The 18526-nt window shown below is 30.2% G+C and overlaps 2 protein-coding genes across 2 annotated transcripts; both read left to right on the forward strand.

The window, feature by feature from the left end:
* The first annotated feature begins 612 nt into the window (after positions 1-612).
* LOC124847311 (Integrase-type DNA-binding superfamily protein) lies at positions 613-2024 on the forward strand. The gene has a single exon (XM_047324770.2). It carries the CDS (start codon positions 799-801, stop codon positions 1633-1635), a length of 837 nt encoding a protein of 278 aa, XP_047180726.1. The 5' UTR covers positions 613-798; the 3' UTR covers positions 1636-2024.
* A 13015-nt stretch (positions 2025-15039) lies between these two features.
* On the forward strand, positions 15040-17942 carry LOC124847307 (putative trehalose-phosphate phosphatase J). The gene is made up of 11 exons (XM_047324764.2): positions 15040-15524; positions 15621-15761; positions 15863-15934; positions 16070-16162; positions 16288-16350; positions 16437-16538; positions 16696-16773; positions 16860-16929; positions 17181-17251; positions 17409-17501; positions 17602-17942. Exons 1-11 carry the CDS (start codon positions 15273-15275, stop codon positions 17668-17670), a joined length of 1104 nt encoding a protein of 367 aa, XP_047180720.1. The 5' UTR covers positions 15040-15272; the 3' UTR covers positions 17671-17942.
* Positions 17943-18526: the final 584 nt, after the last annotated feature.

The raw sequence follows: 18526 nt of genomic DNA on the forward strand, positions 1-18526 counted from the left end.
ATTAATAAAGTGATAATGTGGTGAAATGAAGACAAAATTTTAAATAATTATAATAGGAATAGTCGTGATTGATATAGCAATCCTAGTATGATGATGTTCTAAGGAGTTTTAGTTATTATAATAAGATCATGGTTTTAAGGATGATGGTGGTATAAAAAAAAGATAATAAGGATAAAAATGTTATAATAATTTTAATTTTCATTTGTATTTAAAAGAAAAAGTAGAGTAGAGATAGAAAATGTAAACCTTTTGGATAGGGCCAATCCCATTAGAGAGTAGAAAGGACAAAAACCCTAATAAATAAATACTAAAAGTTGACATTTCGAGGGTGCTACATACCACATGTTTCAGCTAACCTGAGCCCAATTATACACTGCCACGTGTAAAGCAGCGCTATTCGGTGGAGGTGATATGTGTCCATGGTCATGTGATGCCGTGGACACGTGGCAGTGTTCCATAGGATGACGATCATCGCAGAAAGGAATCATTGAAGTTGACGATGCAAGTAATTAACCCTTAATTAAACAAGAAAAGAACGTGATTAGATTATATTAGCTGTGGGCGCCAGCGATACTATATATAAACCCACAAAAGAGTCATCAAAGCGCAAGAGTGGAACTACCAGTGAGATCACCCCAAAATCCGACTGATCCAAAGCTTCTTTATTTTCATTTTCTTTAAGAAAGCAAAGCAACATCTCCTGTTCTCTTGTTTTGGAATTGAGACAGGTTTTTCTCTTCGTTTGCATTTTTCACTTGTTTCATATTATCTTGTCTATTACAGAGCACGACAACAGTTATGGATATATACAATAACAGTAGCATCGTGCTGTCAGATTTCTTAGACCCCTGCAATGGTCAAGAGCTTATGAAAGCACTTGAACCTTTTATGAAAACTGATTCTTCCATAACTTACCCTTCCTTATCTTCTCCAAACTTCTCCTCAAACTATGACCAAAAGCCTTCCATCAAACTCAACCAACTCACCCCATCTCAAACGTTCCAGATTCAAGCCCAAATCCAGGTTACACGGGCCCAGTTTCTTAGCCCAAAGCTTGTTCCCATGAAGCAAGTGGGTGGTCGTGTTCTTTCCAAGCCCACAAAGCTTTACCGTGGGGTGAGGCAGAGGCACTGGGGCAAGTGGGTGGCTGAGATCAGACTCCCCAAGAATCGCACTCGTCTCTGGCTTGGTACGTTCGAAACCGCTGAAGAAGCTGCTTTGGCATACGACAACGCAGCGTTTAAGCTCAGAGGAGAAAACGCCAGGCTCAACTTCCCTCATCTACGTCACCATGGACCAAGCGTCTATGGTGAGCTCGGGACCTACAAGCCTCTCCCCTCTGCAGTGGACGCCAAGCTCGAAGCGATTTGTAAAAGCTTGGCCATGACTACACCCAAGGAAGAAACAGCAACAACATCGGAGTTTGAGGATGTTAAGGTGGGGATTCAAACAACATCCTCGCCCTTGTCGGATGAATATTCTTCCTCTTCTTCTGCTGGCTCCTCTTCACCCGAATCCGATATCACTTTCTTGGATTTCTCGGATTCTTATGAAGCAATGGACAATCTTGGGTTGGACCTTGAGAAGTACCCTTCTGTGGAGATTGATTGGGCAGCTTTATCGGAGTCATCATGAACAAATTAATCAGTTACCACCGTTCTCTCTGTTGAATATTGGATTAGGCTTTCCGTGCTTTTGTATTTAGGTTTGTTTGTTTTTTTCGCGTCTTGGGCAGCCACTGCAATCAAACTTTTAACTGTTGCAGTTGCTTTACCGAGTCAGGTTGCAGACTTTAGTGCAGATAGGTGAGTCACAGTGGTCATGGTTTTCTTGGTCTGCTGGTGTTTTTTTATTCCTTGCGTGACCAGGGGAGCTTCTACTTGTATTGTGTACTTGTTTGTTCTTCCAATGTAATTTAAGTAGTAATACAAGCTTTGGAAGTTATTGTAAAGTAACGATTTAAACAACTTAGTTTTTTTTCCCTCTATTCACTAAATCAGAGTGTAGTTTATCTGCATTTTCAATATACTGTCAGAAATTATAGCTGAATGCCGCTAATTTCACTTACGATAGACAGTTAAAAGTATCTTAAAAAACCTTGTACGTCTCTTGTGGTAGTGTTTCAACGTGGAGAAAGTTAATGTGGTTGAATTGGAAGAAAGTGTGAAGAAGACCCCAAGAAAAGATATAACCTTGGGTTTGTGGAGTTAACAGTAATGATAGTTAATAAGAATCTCTGGATAAATGAAGAAGATGCGCATAACTTTTCTGTCTTTGTGATCTCTGATTTTGGCTTTTGAGATTGTTGTTGTTCACTTTAGGTGTAATTGTTTGTATAAACATTTTGATTATGGTAGAAAAAGAATGTGAACGAGATCTGAAGTTGCAACTGAAAGATAATAGCGATTGATTTCGTGAGGAAGGGATAAAGCTAATCCTCCGCGTTCCTCATTTAGTACTTTACAACCTTTAATTGTGCGGCTTTGCGGCAACATAAAACAAAAGGTAAATAATCATCAATTTAAATAAAATAATGATAATAATAACCCGGAAATTTTTATAACTATGTTTTAATGTTTTAATCCCTATAAATTTGCCGGATAAATGTTTCTTTGTATACCCATATCTAAATTGAAAGTGCTTCAACAAAAAATATCATAATGTGAAGATAATACAGCAATTTTTAAAGATAATAGAATTTGATAATGTTAATTTAAATTTGAACATTATAATATTAATGTATTTATGGTAATAATGATAGATTTAATTAAATTTAAAATATTTATCGCTGTAATTTAAAATAACTCTGACCATGTACAATTCTGTGATTAAGATAAACACAAGTCCCACTGTTCCCAATTTTTAATTGAACATTTTTTTTTCTACTTTGAGTTTATATTTAACATGTCATCCCGATATTTGTAAAATAAGTTGCCCCTTAAACATATCAACACTCTTTTTATCTTTATTGGTATACTTTTCTTTATAATTGCTCAACTCATACTTAATGCTTTACTTAAATTCCAGCATTTTTTTTTTCAAAGAAGACATCAACAATCAAAAATATCATTATATTTCAATTCTTTTGGTTTATTTGTAAGTAAAGTTTATTGAACTTGATAACCTCTCACAAGTTAGAGCAAGTCATCGAATTCAGAATATTGGGTAATCCAGTTTGATTTCACATTCTGACCCAATATTGGGTAAACTGACGCTAATAACGGTACATTTCAGAGACTGAAAAGTTGGGTTTTCTTGAAGAGAGATTGAAAAGTTAAAAAACAAGATAGGGCCCATAAACATAGATGGGCTTCCAGAAAAAAACAAACCTTAAATATCCTAAGAGAAGAGAGTTGCTCCCTCCACCATCCCTGCACCTCCCCAATTTTTGTTTTATTTTAACACCCCCTCTAAGGGTTACTCCCTACACCACCCCACTTTGCTCCCTCCACCACCACATTTTTTTAAAATTCCAAAACTATCCTTTATATTTTAAAATATCTTACACCCCACCCCTTTTCTTCAACGGATGCCGTTGAAGACAAAATTCTTCCACGGACGTGCTACATCCGTTAACGGACATCCGTTGCCTTTTTTGTTTTTTAGTTTTTAGTTTTTTTATTTTTTTTGTTTTAAATTAATATATAAATATTATTTAACTATTTTAAAACTATTACTTAATTATTTATAAATTAATTTTATTTTATTTAATAAAATAATTATTATTAATTTTAATTTATGTATTATTATTTAAATAATAATTAAAAAATTTACTATAAATATATTAAAACGGATGTGGCGACATCCGTTGCTTTTTTGTTTTCTAGTTTAGTTTTTTTATTTATTTTTTTTAAATTAATATATAAATATAATTTAATTATTTTAAAATTATTACTTAATTATTTATAAATTAATTTTATTTTATTTAATATAATAATAATAATTATTTTTAATTTATGTATTATTATTTAAATAATAATTAAAAAATTTGTTATAAATATATTAAAACGGATGTGCCACGTCGACATCTGTTGCCTTTTTTTGTTTTTTAGTTTTTAGTTTTTAGTTTTTTAATTTTTTATATTTTAAATTAATATATAAATATTATTTAATTTTTTAAAAATTATTATTTAATTATTTATAAATTAATTTTATTTTATTTAATAAAATAATAATTATTATTTTAATTTATATATTATTATTTAAATAATAAATAAAAAACTTTTTAAAAATCTATTAAACGGATGTGGCCACATCCGTTGAAGTTTTTTTTTTTAAAAGAAAAATAATAAACTAAAATATAAAATATGTAAATGGATGTTACAGATGTTAACATCCGTTGAAGGTGAAACGGATGTTGGCATCCGTTTTATAGAAGGGCAAATAAGGTATGGGGAGGTGCAGGGAGCGGTTGGTGGTGGTGGAGGGAGCAACTCTCCTCTCCCTTTCTTTCTCTCTTTCTCTCCAATCCCACGCCTCCCCCCTCCCCTCCTACTTTCCTTTTCTTTGTCTCTCCCCCCCCACCTCTCCCTTTATTTCTTTTTGTCCCTTTCATTATTTATATGCAGCCTCACCTCCACTCTCCCTTTCTTTCATTCTCGTTAAAAGAGTTGAAATGTGCATCAGGGATGAAAGCATAGGATCCAAGGATTATTAAAATTTTATATAAGAATGCATTAATTGAATTATTGAGGATTTAAACACTAATGAGGTCAGCTGTGTTGTATATATAGTGTGTTTGTAGTAAACAATATGGGTATTGAATTTGTGAATTAGTAGGTGTGTATTCCTTATATGGGATCATGGATGTTAGATAAAGAGAAAATCTCGATTTACGTGTGCTTATAAGAGGAGAAAATGTATGGTTGTATGTGGTTAAGGAAAAGAGCATGAGTTTTTAACATTCGTTGACGATGTGGGGTGGGGTGTGGCGATGTATTGGAATGTTCGTGAAAATTAATTATAGTAATTAAACATTATTGAAGGGCAAAAGAGGAATGAGAGAGGTGGAGAAAGTAGTCCGTGGTGGTGTAGGGAACAACTGTCGAGTCCGAATGCTCTCATAAAAGAGGAGAAAACAAATAATTAATATCTCGATTTTAAAATTTAAGATGAATGAAATTGAAGGTTAGTGAAGATGGTGAAATTGAAGAGATCTTGAATGAACCTTTGCCTTGAAGGTGAATATGTCAATGACTCAATTCTTTACAAAGCAAAATTTTTTAAAGGCATGTGTTTCTGATTTTTTTTCAATTGGGGATACAGTAGGGATGACAGAGAAAAGGTTGGAGTCAGAGAGATGAAAGAGAAATGATTGAGAGGAATGAGAGAGGTGAGTAAGGGTTTGGGGGGTTTCTTTTTTTTTTTTAAGTTTTGAGAATGAAAATTATTAAAATACCCTTAACCTTAAAACTTGGGATCCATAATATATAAGGGTATTTTTGTCTACTAAAACCCAGTACACATTGCTAAAATGTACCAACTGAAAAACAGGCGTACGCGCGTTAGCAAACCCCTATATATATATATATATATCAATCATATTATATATTTCAATTCTTTTGGTTTATTTGTAAGTAAAGTTTATTGAACTTGATAACCTCTCACAAGTTAGAGCAAGTCATCGAATTCAGAATATTGGGTAATCCAGTTTGATTTCACATTCTGACCCAATATTGGGTAAATTGACGCTAATAACGGTACATTGAGTGTTTCATCCTACACCTCCAACATCTCATCCTGCACCTCCAAAAATTCCATTTTTAACCTTATGACATCCTGCACCTCCAACTTTTTTAAAAATTTCATTTTTATCTTTCTTCTCTTTCTAATTAAAGACATTTTATTTTCTTCTCTTTTTCTATTAAAGACACTCTACACCACCTTAATAATAATTCTAATTTAATTTAAAATTTAAATATTATTTAATATAATTTTATATTTTAATATTATCATAATAACTATATTAAAAAAATAAAAACAAAATAATTAAAATAAAAATAAAAATAAAATAATAATAATATAAAATTTGACTTAATATATTCAAATATATTAAATTATATTAAAATATTAAAATAAATTAAAAAATTATTAAATTGTAAATAAAAAAATTTAAAAACTTGTTATTGAAAATCAGTTTTGTTTTTTATTTAAAATATAATCAATATTTATTTTAACTAAATATTATAGCATTATTTATGATATTTTTATATTTTAATAATTATTAAAATATAATTTATATTTATAATAGTTTTATTAAAAATTAAAAATAAGAATAAATAAAATAATATTAAAAATCATATTTAATATATTTAAATATATTAAATTATATTAAAATATTAAACTAAATTAAATAATTATTAAAATTAAAATAAAAATCAAAATTTTAGAAAAAATTATTTATCGGATATCCATATCCGATTATAAATTTATCGGACGTCAAAATCCGACTAACGTTTCTAAATTTTTATTTTTTATTTAAATTTTAATAATTATTTAATTTAATTTAACATTTTGATATAATTTAATATATTTAAATATATTAAATGTGATTTTTAATATAATTTTTACTTTTATTACTTTTACTCTTATTTTAGTTATTATTATTTTTATTTTTTAATAAAATTATTATAAAAATATAAATCATATTTTAATAATTATTAAAATATAAAAATGTAATAAATAATGCTATAACTTTAATTAAATTAAATATTGATTAAATTTTAACTAAAAAACAAAACTGATTTTCGATAACAAATTTTTAAAAATTTTTGTTTTTATTTACAATTTAATAATTGTTTAATTTATTTTAATATTTTAATATAATTTAATATATTTGAATATATTAAGTCAAATTTTATATTATTATTATTATTTTATTTTTATTTTTATTTTTATTTTAATTATTTTATTTTTATTTTTTTAATATAGCTATTATTATAATATAAATCATATTTTAATAATTATTAAAATATAAAATTATATTAAATAATATTTAAATTTTAAATTAAATTAGAATTAATTTTAAGGTGGTGTAGAATGTCTTTAATAGAAAAGAGAAGAAAATAAAAAGATAGTTATTAAAATATCTTTAATAAGAAAGAGAAGAAAGTTAAAAATTGGAGGTGCAGGATGTCAGAAGGTTAAAAATGGAATTTTTGGAGGTGCAGGATGAGATGTTGGAGGTGTAGGATGAAACACTCCGGTACATTTCAGAGACTGAAAAGTTGGGTTTTCTTGAAGAGAGATTGAAAAGTTAGAAAACAAGATAGGGCCCATAAACATAGATGGGCTTCCAGAAAAAAACAAACCTTAAATATTCTAATAGAGTTGCTCCCTCCACCATCCCTAGTGCTTCCTGCACCTCCCCAATTTTTCTTTTATTTTAACACCCCCTCTCCCCCTACTCTCCCTTTATTTCTTTCTCCCCCTTTCGTTAATTCTCTGGAGCCTCACCTCCACTCTCCCTTTCTCTCATTCTCGTTGAAAGAGTTGAAATGTGTGTCAAGGATGAAAGCATAGGATCCAAGGATTATTAAAATTTTATATAAGAATGCATTAATTGAATTATTGAGGATTTAAACACTAATAAAGTTAGTTGTGTTGTATATACAATGTGTTTGTAGTAAATAATATGAGTATTGAATTTGTGAATTAGTAGGTGTGTGTTCCTTATATGGGGTCATGGATGTTAGATAAAGAGAAGATCTCGATTTACGTGTGCTTATAAGAGGAGAAAATGTATGGTTGTATGTGGTTAAGGAAAAGAGCATGAGTTTTTAACATTCGTTGACGATGTGGGGTGGGGTGTGGCGATGTATTGGAATGTTCGTGAAAATTAATTATAGTAATTAAACATTATTGAAGGGCAAAAGAGGAATGAGAGAGGTGGAGAAAGTAGTCCGTGGTGGTGTAGGGAACAACTGTCGAGTCCGAATGCTCTCATAAAAGAGGAGAAAACAAATAATTAATATCTCGATTTTAAAATTTAAGGTTTTATATTAAAAATATTACCATTCACATCTTCAATGGACTATTTTTTTTTCTAAAATTAGAGTCATCATATTTGTTATCCTTTATTTTATTCATAAAATTCAAATTAATCTTTTGGTTTTTAAATTTAATTTTCATCATTTTGTTTATGTTGTGTCAATTTTGTACTTTTAAAATATTTATTGCTATATATTTTATTTTAAGATAGGATTTTGAAACATTTTTATATTGATTCAAAGCATGAAACTTGTTTTATGGAGTTTCATACATTAAAGCTATGGAACCTAACTCCCGATGATCGAACAAAAAAGATCATAAATGTGATTCATGTGAAAATTGAGTTCCTGAAAACACCAAAAATAATTTGATATTCATCTTTTTTCAGTTTTCTTCCCAGGACTCAACTTTCACCTGTTCACCGTCTTTATGATTCTTTTTAGCATCAATGGTGTTTTATAGCCTTTCTTTTATATGAACCCAATAGAGTAAGTTTCACTTATTGAATCGCTAGAAAAATTATTCAAAATTTATCAATCGATCCAAATTAAAATAATATGAACCAAATTATTTTTTTATAGAAAAAAATTACACAACATAAATAAATTTAATTTAAATATACTTTTGAATATTGATTGAAAGATATTTGGAAAGTACTACTTTTCTTTACGAATTTATACCCTTAATTTAAAGACTCTCTCATACAATTTTATACTTTTCTATAAATTTTATCTAATATGTTATCAGGAAGGGTGTTGCCAGAATTTGCTACGCCAAAGTTGTCCTTAGTTGAAATTTTTAACTCTTTAATTCATTTTCACATCTAATTTGATAAATTGGTGGGTCAAAAAGATGAATTAGATCGAACTAATTAATTGACCTATTTTTTAAAATTAATTTTTTTAAAAAATAGTAACTTTTTTATATTATATTACTTGAAATATATAAATATATAATATTATTATAATTTAAATAATTAATCTTTACAAATTAAATTCTAATTATTATTAATAACAAAATACTTGACCATATAAATATAGTAATTATTTTAATTTAGTTAATTATTAGTTAATCAATTAAAATATTTATATATGTATATATATAAAAGTTAAAAAAAAATATTGATCAACTAACGGGGGATCTAAGGAAAACGGATCGAATTAACCGTCTTACCAACATAACTAGAATTATTGTTTTTGTATATAGTTCATTTACATGTATTGTGTCTTTGTTTTTACTTTTATTATTTTGTTTTATATTATATATTTGGTGTTGATTCCCGTTTTCCGTGAATTATTTTGGCGTGGCATAGGGGATACCATTATTCTTGATGTGTTTGGCATGATTCGCCATGACTGCAGTTATGCTGAGCATATATATAGGCTTATATAGTTCTCTCTTTACATAGATTCCATGCATGAATGATGCTTACACATATATTTTCAATAGAATTACAGATATATTTATGACGTTGGTGAAGGAAAACAACACCAATCAAAGCATTCATACATGGTTTTCAGAGCACTGTGTTTTGTACTATTTTATTCCCACTGTAAAACGATTGAACAAGAAAGGGAGACAGTGATGTTATCACCTACACCTGAAATTGGCATTGATGCAAGTTCTTGATTAGGACAAATCCAACTTCTCTTATTCTCATTCCCAACTCATTTTTCACCATTCTTTTTACTTCAACCTCCATTTTACCAACTCAAAACCATGCTAATTATAGACTCATAGACTTTTTTCAAAATGGTTGGATTTCGTTGCACTTCAATACGTCAATCGGAACCAACATGGCTGCCCATAAGGATATTTTTTGTGGTTTCGGAATTCATTTTTGGCTTATTACTCATATTCATGGAATAATGGACCACTAGTGTACTGAAAAAAGAGAATTTATATATATATATATATATATATGATTTCGAAAATTCATTATTCAATTGGAGTATACATGTATGAAAAATCTTACACAAACGTAAATGATCACATTTTTTATTCGTGCTTATATAAGAAACATGTATAAAATTCATAGAATAATGAGTTTCATGGAGTAATGATGTAGAAGATGAGATGAGCACTATCATTATGTTATTGACATATAAATTAAATCAAAGATAAACACGTGAGTTTTCAGTGTACAATAAAATAAAGTCCCGAATTAATCTTTAAAATCGTAAGTGTTGATTAAATTTTTAAACTTTTTAACCTCTTAGTTTATAAAAATATAGCGATTTTAGTCCCCAGAAATATAATATTCTCTTTCAAATTCCTAAAAAGTTGAGATTGTTTTTTTGTATCTTTCCTCTTATATAGGTAAGCATCCTAGTTGGATTAACGACATGCAGAGTCATGTTATAGGAGAAACAAAAAAAGTAGTTTTAAATTACTTTAATGTAAAGAAGAATGGTATCAGAGAAAAAGAAGATCATCAACAACCTCTCGATTGATATATTTATTTCGAATAACTAGTTACTTACTTAATTTAAAAACATATCATACATATAAATTACAAAAGTTAAGAATCTCATCACACATAATATAATACATACATATATGACTAGATATATAACGCTCTAAAAAAAATCAACGTTACATTTTAATTGAATCGACGTTTAAAAAGGTTAGGATGTTGGTATAGTTATATAATATTTTATTTTCTTTCAACTTATATATTTTTTATCTCTCCTTTTTGTTATATTACGTAATGAAACATATCTTTAAATTCTCCCTTTTCTTTTGCTATGTATCGTTGATTGTGGGTATATATCAAGCAATATTTTTCTATTTTAATGGCGATAGTAATGTTAGCCCTGTATGAGTCCATCATGCCGACCTGGAGCTTAGTAAGAAGTGTCTCTTTTCCGTCACATCGGCAACTGTTGAGTTGGAAAATGTTTCAAAAATGGTTTAAAAATAATTTGAGATATATATTGAGTGATAAATAAAAGCAAAGATAAAGTAAGGGATGTTTTTTAATCTCTTATCCAACATGATCCATATGCAAGCTTTTTGCAATAAAAAATGGGAAAAGCCTCGTCACCCGTTGTAGCTTATGTCAAAAGAAGTAAAACATAACCAAGAAACCAATTACTCTCATGGATGTGCCAAACGTACGTACAAAATGAAGTTACGTTCCATCAACCCTAAGAACGAGTAAATTATGGCTATCTTATAGTGTAGACAAAAATGGAACCTCTTTTTTCTCTAATGCTCTTTTTCAGATAAAGCAGCTCATTCATGATATCACTTCACTGCTTCTCATCAAAATCTACTTATTATTAATTCCGCCATTACTGAAAAAAAAAATGTTCAACTCATATCCATGGAAATGGAATGCATGGAGGGATAAGAATTCAGCTTTAAATGATTAATAATACGTTATTTTAAATGAATGACGTCTTTGGATATCGCTTGAAAAAGTGCAAACTATTGTCTGAATCGATCCATTATAGTGTTTTGAACTTTTCATGTTACCATTATTTTAGAATCGAGTTATTAAAGATATTCCATGTTGCAACCACTTTTTTTCTAGCAAGTAATATCTTCCGATTCAATTTCAAAACACACTCATGCGATTTCGAGTCATTGTTAGGATAATCTCCTTCATTTCTAATTTGTGCCCGTTTTTGTCGTCTTTTTCTTTGCCTTTTTTGTGCCTTATTATTACAAGTCGTTTTTCTCCCTTAATTATGTCCAACTATAGCTACGTTCTCTTATCCTTACGTAAGATGTTAATTACTACATGCATGAATTCAATTTAAGTTACCCTAAAAAGTACACAGTACTATTAATGGTAAATTTTATATAACATGCATTAATGACAATTATTAACTGATTAGTTTATTACATGCATGTTTATTTCTCATTTGGGTCAAACGTTGTTTTGAACCTCTGCAAATGTAAAGCAAACTAACTGTTTCAGCCATCGACAACCAACCGCTAAAACAACTCAATCCACAAGTTTGCTGCTAGTCGTAATCATGATCATATCATAATCAGATACGTATATAGATGCATAGTAAGGTTGAAAAGTGTCCTTATAAGAAAATTGTGATCACCTTTTCCCACTTTTGTCTATGCTAGCGTATCAGAGCTCTGTACTTGTTTTTATTCATGGCAGGGTTCTCTTCCTCCATATTTCAAATTATTAAAGCACTTGAAAAAGAGTTAAGAAGGATAAACCATAAAAATTAACGAAGATATGGAGACAAAAAGGAGATTAGGCATCAAATGATGACTAGATGTTACATTAAAAAGATAAAGAGATTGGAGGAATGTTTTTCTCGGATTGGGAAAAGCAGAGAGAGATATAACGAAAAATAATAAATATGATAAATAAGGGAAGAAACTTTATATATTACCTCATTTTTTGACAGTAATAAATAATAAAAATGCCATTTTAATTGTTTTTGAAAAGCAAGAAATTGTTAGTGGAGGATATCATGTCCAGTTTTTGTTGTTCTCAAGCACGAAGAAAACAGACACAAGTTGGTGGTTGTGACATGCATGCATGTATGTAGTAACTGATAAACTGTAACAAATTGTTTTATTCAGACAATGAACGACTGACACATATACCTATCTTCACATTGTTCCTCTTTGTACCATAAACCAACCTTTGCCATTTTTTATCAACAGATAAAGAATACTGTAAAAATAAAAATTAATTAACAATTTTTTTTTCTAAAATTAGTGCGGTTTCAGCATTAATGATAGAAAAATAACTATTTTCACAAAACTTAAAGTGATTAATGCTTCGATTTATTGAGCGATTCCTCGTATTCTTTTATGAAGAATGTTATTTGAAAAATAAGTTGTAAAATTAAGAGTGTAAAATAAATTGTAAACTAGAAAAGTTTGAAATATAATAAATAATAATTTGATTGAGAGATACAGACACATCAGATAATGTATATAAATTATTGAATGAATTATTATATGAATATCAAAGTTATTCTTTCATATTTTTACACTATATGTAGAATATATATTTGTGCACAATAAAATTTACCGTTAAATAAATATTTATATATGAATTTTATATTATAATTAAAATTCATACCAAAAAAGTGATAAATAATTTTCATTTTACACTTTAATAAACAAATAAAATTTTAATAGACAGTTTTTTAATCATTAAAGATACTATTTTAAAAAAAATTAAATTAAATTCTGAAAAGATACACTGAAAAACAAAAAGAAAAAGAAAAGAAAAGAAAACGTGTGCCTTCAAATAATTGAATATTTTTGCTTGTCATAGGTAGGTGTGAAATACGCCTGCTCAAAACATATACTAAGAATATATCTAAGTAAAATAGTAAAATGAGTGAGAGCCTTGTTTTTTAAGTGAATTATAGTATAGACGTATATAAAAGTTATTACTTTTTAAATGTAATTTAAATACATAGATATTACTAAAAGAAATATTAGTGACAAAATCTCAAGATAAATTAATGTAAAAAAAATATGAATATTAAAATAAGTTTTCACAATGATTAAGTTAACCAACTTTAAAAAAAGTTATTAAAACATGATTTTGTCAAGAAATAATATGTTTTTCTATTTAATTAAAAACATTAAAAAATACTATTAAGAATGACAATGAGGTTAAATGGATTAAATAATGAATTATTACCTTTCAAATAAGTTACGCGAATAATAAAAAAAAAAAATGAGTACAAGATTTTTAAATTACTAAATTAATTAATTAAAAGTATTTTAATAATTCAAGGTTTTGTGTTGGAAACATATTTATCAAGTCTTCTGTATGAATTATTTATATCTTAGAGGAGGTGGATCGATTTGAGACGATTATAGTTTAACATCCACATAACTCTTAGATACAGATAACTTAAAATCTGAGTACGATTATAGTTTAACATCGACATGCAACTGCTGCTTTTCTTCATTCTACTGTTCGTTTTTGTGGCAATTTCTTAACTACACAGGGCTGCGTAATTTTGAAAGCCCTATAAGGCCCAACAAAAATCCAATTAATAAAGCATTAAATAATGTCATTAACAATTAATGATTGCCTACTTAATCATATGGTTGGTCACATTATAATCAATCCAATTATTACATTAATTGTAATTATATTAAGATCATTCATTTGGTACTTCTTTAAGTGGGCTGCAAATACCCCAGTTACTTTTCACAATTTCAATATTTTGCATGCATTTTCTGTAAAAGAATATGTCATTCATTGGGGGCAGAGTAAAAATATGCTTGACCAATATATTTTTGTTGCTTGTGATATATTCACATCTTTTGTTAACAATAAATTATTTAAAAAGTGAATATAATCCCGATTTAGATTTCTTAGTTAATCCAAAATGTACTTACATACAAGTGACTCAACTCAACACATCAGCATTAGTCAGTATTAATTGAGCTGGCTCATGAGCTAACTTGTCTTATATATATAAATAAATAAAGTAATACCCTTCCCAGATGGGTTTAAAAAAATGCATTTTTATTAAAATATAGAAAGTAAAAGCATTAATTTTTTTATACGTTAAATACAACTAAAATTAAAAAAATATCACTTAACACGGTTTAGCGTAATTATGAAATATCTGTCCAATCGCTTAATTAATAAGATAACTTGATCATAATCTGTATGTTTTATCCCTTAACACGGTTGAAAAGTGTTTTTCCCTAAGAAGGTGTATTTGTGTTGATTGAAACATCACACGTATATATGTACGTATGTATAATGACATGCACACAACACAAGTATTGTTGTTCTTGCAATAATTTAAATATATATATATATATATATATATATATATATATATATATATATATATATATATACTGACATAAATAAGCATTTGTCCATAGTCAAACACACACGTAGTAAAGAGGAAAGACGGTGAGGTGTTTGGAGTAGGGTGGGGACCACAAGGATATCGGGTTGGCAAATTTGTGGGCCCCAGTTCCTATGGGACGCTAAGTGGGTCCCACCAAAGTGTTTTGGATGTTCTGTTTTCTTAACTATAAATTCAATGCAGGGGACTCTGCCTCCTCCCTCACCTCACTCATATGCACTCTCCTTCTCTCACTCTTTTTCTCTTCATTCACTCTTTCTCATTATCATCTTTCTTCTTTCTCACAATAATTAAACCACACTTGATTTTAGTTGGTTAGTTAGTTACTACCTCTCAAACGTAAGATAGTGTCTGAAACTCGGTTTTAATACTTAACCAATTGCCAAAACCAGACACACCCTGCGAGTGTTGGGTTTGTTTTTTTAGAGAGATTATTGTGTCAAAATGACGCAGCAGAATGTGGTAGTGTCTGACACCAAATCTGGAGTTTCCCTAACAGTTTTTCCAACACCTGCACAAAAAAAGCCACCGGCAGCACCAGGAGGGTACATTTCTATTTCAAGGAGGAGGGTTTTGAAGAACCTTGAAATCAATGGAGACCAAAGAATCAATGCATGGGTTGAGTCCATGAGAGCCTCGTCTCCTACCCATCTTAAATCCGCACCTTCTTTCTCTCAGGAGCAAAACTCTTGGATTGTGAGAACCACTCTAAAATCAAAACACTTTTTAATTTACCAAACACTGGATCTCACTTTGCTAATAGTAACATATGTTTTTATGATTACCAAACAGCTTAACCATCCCTCCGCATTAGACATGTTTGACCAAATTATTGATGCGTCAAAGGGAAAACAAATTGTCATGTTCCTCGACTATGATGGCACACTTTCCCCAATTGTTGAAGATCCTGACCGTGCTTTCATGTCTCACTCGGTTAGTTTCATTCTTTATCATGTTTTCCAACCTTGGACTCATTCTACATGCTGTCTGCTAAATCTTTAAAACTGTTTCTTGTGCGCCTGTGTGTATATCAGATGAGGAAAACAGTGAAGAAACTTGCTAGGTGTTTTCCTACTGCCATAGTGACCGGAAGATGCAAGGACAAGGTACGTACAATGTAATTCGAGAAGTTGGTCAGAGTAAATTTTCGTGGTCTTGTTATGTAGTTCCTCTTCTCCCCTTTCCTTTTCCTTTAACTTTTTTAACTAATATGGGGGTTGTTGTAACTTTGGAAACAACAGGTATACAATTTTGTTCAGTTGGCAGAGCTATATTATGCAGGAAGCCATGGCATGGATATTAAAGGGCCAACAAGAAGCTCCAAATACAACAAAGTGAGTAGTTAGCTGTGGCGTACGTATACCTTATACCTCATTTATTACAGTGCAAACATTCTCAACACCTAACATTTTCAAATTTTATGAAATTTCATACTTTTCATTGATTGTGTGGTCCATAGGATAGCAAAGCTGAGGCAATTCTTTTTCAACCTGCCAGCGATTTTCTTCCCATGATAGATGAGGTTCGTGTAGAGAGCCAAATGGTTTTGTTTCCACAATGCTAAGATCACTTCTTTTTTTAATTTCTTCTGGGTGTGCAAAATTTCAGGTGTACCAACAATTGGTTGAGAAGACCAAATCAACTCCTGGAGCCATGGTTGAGAACAACAAGTTCTGCCTCTCTGTTCATTTTCGTTGTGTTGATGAAAAGGTGCAAACTATAAGCCATGAAGCCATCCGTTTTTCAGACATTCGCTATAACTATTTGCATTGTTTTTGTTCCTGGTCGAGTTTCTTTTCTTTTTCTATATCGTGTGGACTATTTCTCTGTTCACGAAAAAAGTCTAAACCAAATGCACTATACGTAGAAATGGAGTGACCTGGCACGCCAAGTGAAATCAGTTTTAAAGGACTACCCGAAGCTCCGACTTACCCAAGGAAGAAAGGTGGGCCATGTTTCTGTTTTCTTGTTTTTTTTTATCTATTTTCTTGCCATGTTAATTTCTCAGAGATAGTCATTTCTTTTACACAGGTGCTAGAGATTCGTCCGACTATTAAATGGGACAAAGGGAAGGCCCTGGAATTTTTATTAGAGTCCCTTGGTGAGTTTTAGTTTCACAATTCAACGTTTGCTGAACATATTTTATAAAACACGTATTACTGATGGCTAAAGTTACGTAACTCTTCAGAGTTTTGACTCCCACAAATAAACAAAGGAAAACTCCCATACTCTATAAGTGATTAGTTTACCAGTTAAACATTGTTTTGACACATGTGAATCTTAATTTATATTGAAGTTTTTTTTCTTTTTTAATTGTCCACCATCATCTCAATTTCAAATAATTTCCCACAGGTTTGGCCAATTGCAGTGATGTATTTCCTGTTTATATTGGCGATGATCGATCCGATGAAGATGCTTTCAAGGTATCCAAAGATCTCAATTATTATTTTTTCTTAATAGAAATTTATTTCCCTACGAAAAACAGCTCTTTTTACTTAGTTTGTGTAATAACTATGTTATTTGGAATAGTTATGTTATGGCTTCAAAAACTAAATGGTTTCCCATTTTTCTGATGAGCAGAAATTGAGAGACAGAGGACAAGGTTTTGGTATTCTTGTCTCCAAATTTCCAAAAGACACAAGTGCATCTTACTCTTTACAAGAACCAAACGAGGCAAGCAGAATTTTCTCACTTCATATTTTCTTACTCGATTTTCTCCTATGCCTTTTTCAATATAACTGATCAGTATTATTTATGTACTCATTTCATGCAGGTGATGAGCTTTCTTCAACGCTTGGTGGAGTGGAAACATATGTCCCAACGAGCACGTTCCCGGGTGTAGATGAGAATGTGAAATGACATGTACATCCCTATCCTGCCATAAAAAGGAAGTTCAACTTGGTTAGAATGGATGTTTTGTATTTCTTGTTCAGGTCAGAACAAAAATGTATGGAAAAGGAAAGACAAAAGTGTCGTTCTTAGTTTGAAGGATGTCTACATTCACGTAATTAGTCAGTCAAGTAGTAGTGTAGTCTTCAGATGCAAGTCTGAATGGATTAAATTTTCTCTCTTCCTTGTTACATATACGAAACTACGATCAAGTATGTTTTCTCACTCGTGTTTTAAGTTCTTTGTCTCTTACTCCTAATTACCATGGTACCTTCTTGTTTGCGAAAAATAAAGAGTGACAAACGAGCATACCAAACGTTTGTTTGTTTGTTCGGAAACTAGGAAAAACTTATTTGGGTGTCTTCTCCCCTCCTCTAAGAAACAGTACATGGAAAAGGAGTGTGACAAGCTATTAGATTATGACACCTTGAATAAACTTATGAACTGATAGTCTGTGTTCACCATTGGAACAAGAAGTGAAAGGAGTGATGTCGTTTCACATCAATCATATCTGTTGCTTTAATAAAACAAAAAACATAAGAGAAAGTGGTCGCATGGCTGAATCGATGCTCGATCATTCTCAATTATTGGTTTCCTTCTCTGCAAGGATATTTTTTGTCTTGGTTAGACTTATAAGGATAATGAAACTTGAACAACCTTTTTTGACAACATTTAGACACGCGCACACGTGTCAAAATCTGAGTGGTCCATTTTCATTTAATTTTTCCAAATGGACCACTCAGATTTTGACACGTGTGCGCGTGTCTAAATGTTGTCAAAAAAGGTTGTTCAAGTATCATTATCCGACT

Source organism: Vigna umbellata, chromosome 5 (assembly GCF_029865625.1).
Source record: "Vigna umbellata cultivar VRB3 chromosome 5, Vumbellata_1.0, whole genome shotgun sequence".
Classification (NCBI taxonomy): domain Eukaryota; kingdom Viridiplantae; phylum Streptophyta; class Magnoliopsida; order Fabales; family Fabaceae; genus Vigna; species Vigna umbellata.

What these genes read in the sequence shown, in the direction of transcription:
- LOC124847311 (XM_047324770.2), top strand. Translation starts at nt 799, where the DNA reads ATGGATATATACAATAACAGTAGCATCGTGCTGTCAGATTTCTTAGAC.
- LOC124847307 (XM_047324764.2), top strand. Translation starts at nt 15,273, where the DNA reads ATGACGCAGCAGAATGTGGTAGTGTCTGACACCAAATCTGGAGTTTCC. An exon ending in GACTTACCCAAGGAAGAAAG is followed by an intron (nt 16,774 to 16,859) that starts GTGGGCCATGTT and finishes TCTTTTACACAG; the next exon opens with GTGCTAGAGATTCGTCCGAC. An exon ending in ATTTTTATTAGAGTCCCTTG is followed by an intron (nt 16,930 to 17,180) that starts GTGAGTTTTAGT and finishes AATTTCCCACAG; the next exon opens with GTTTGGCCAATTGCAGTGAT.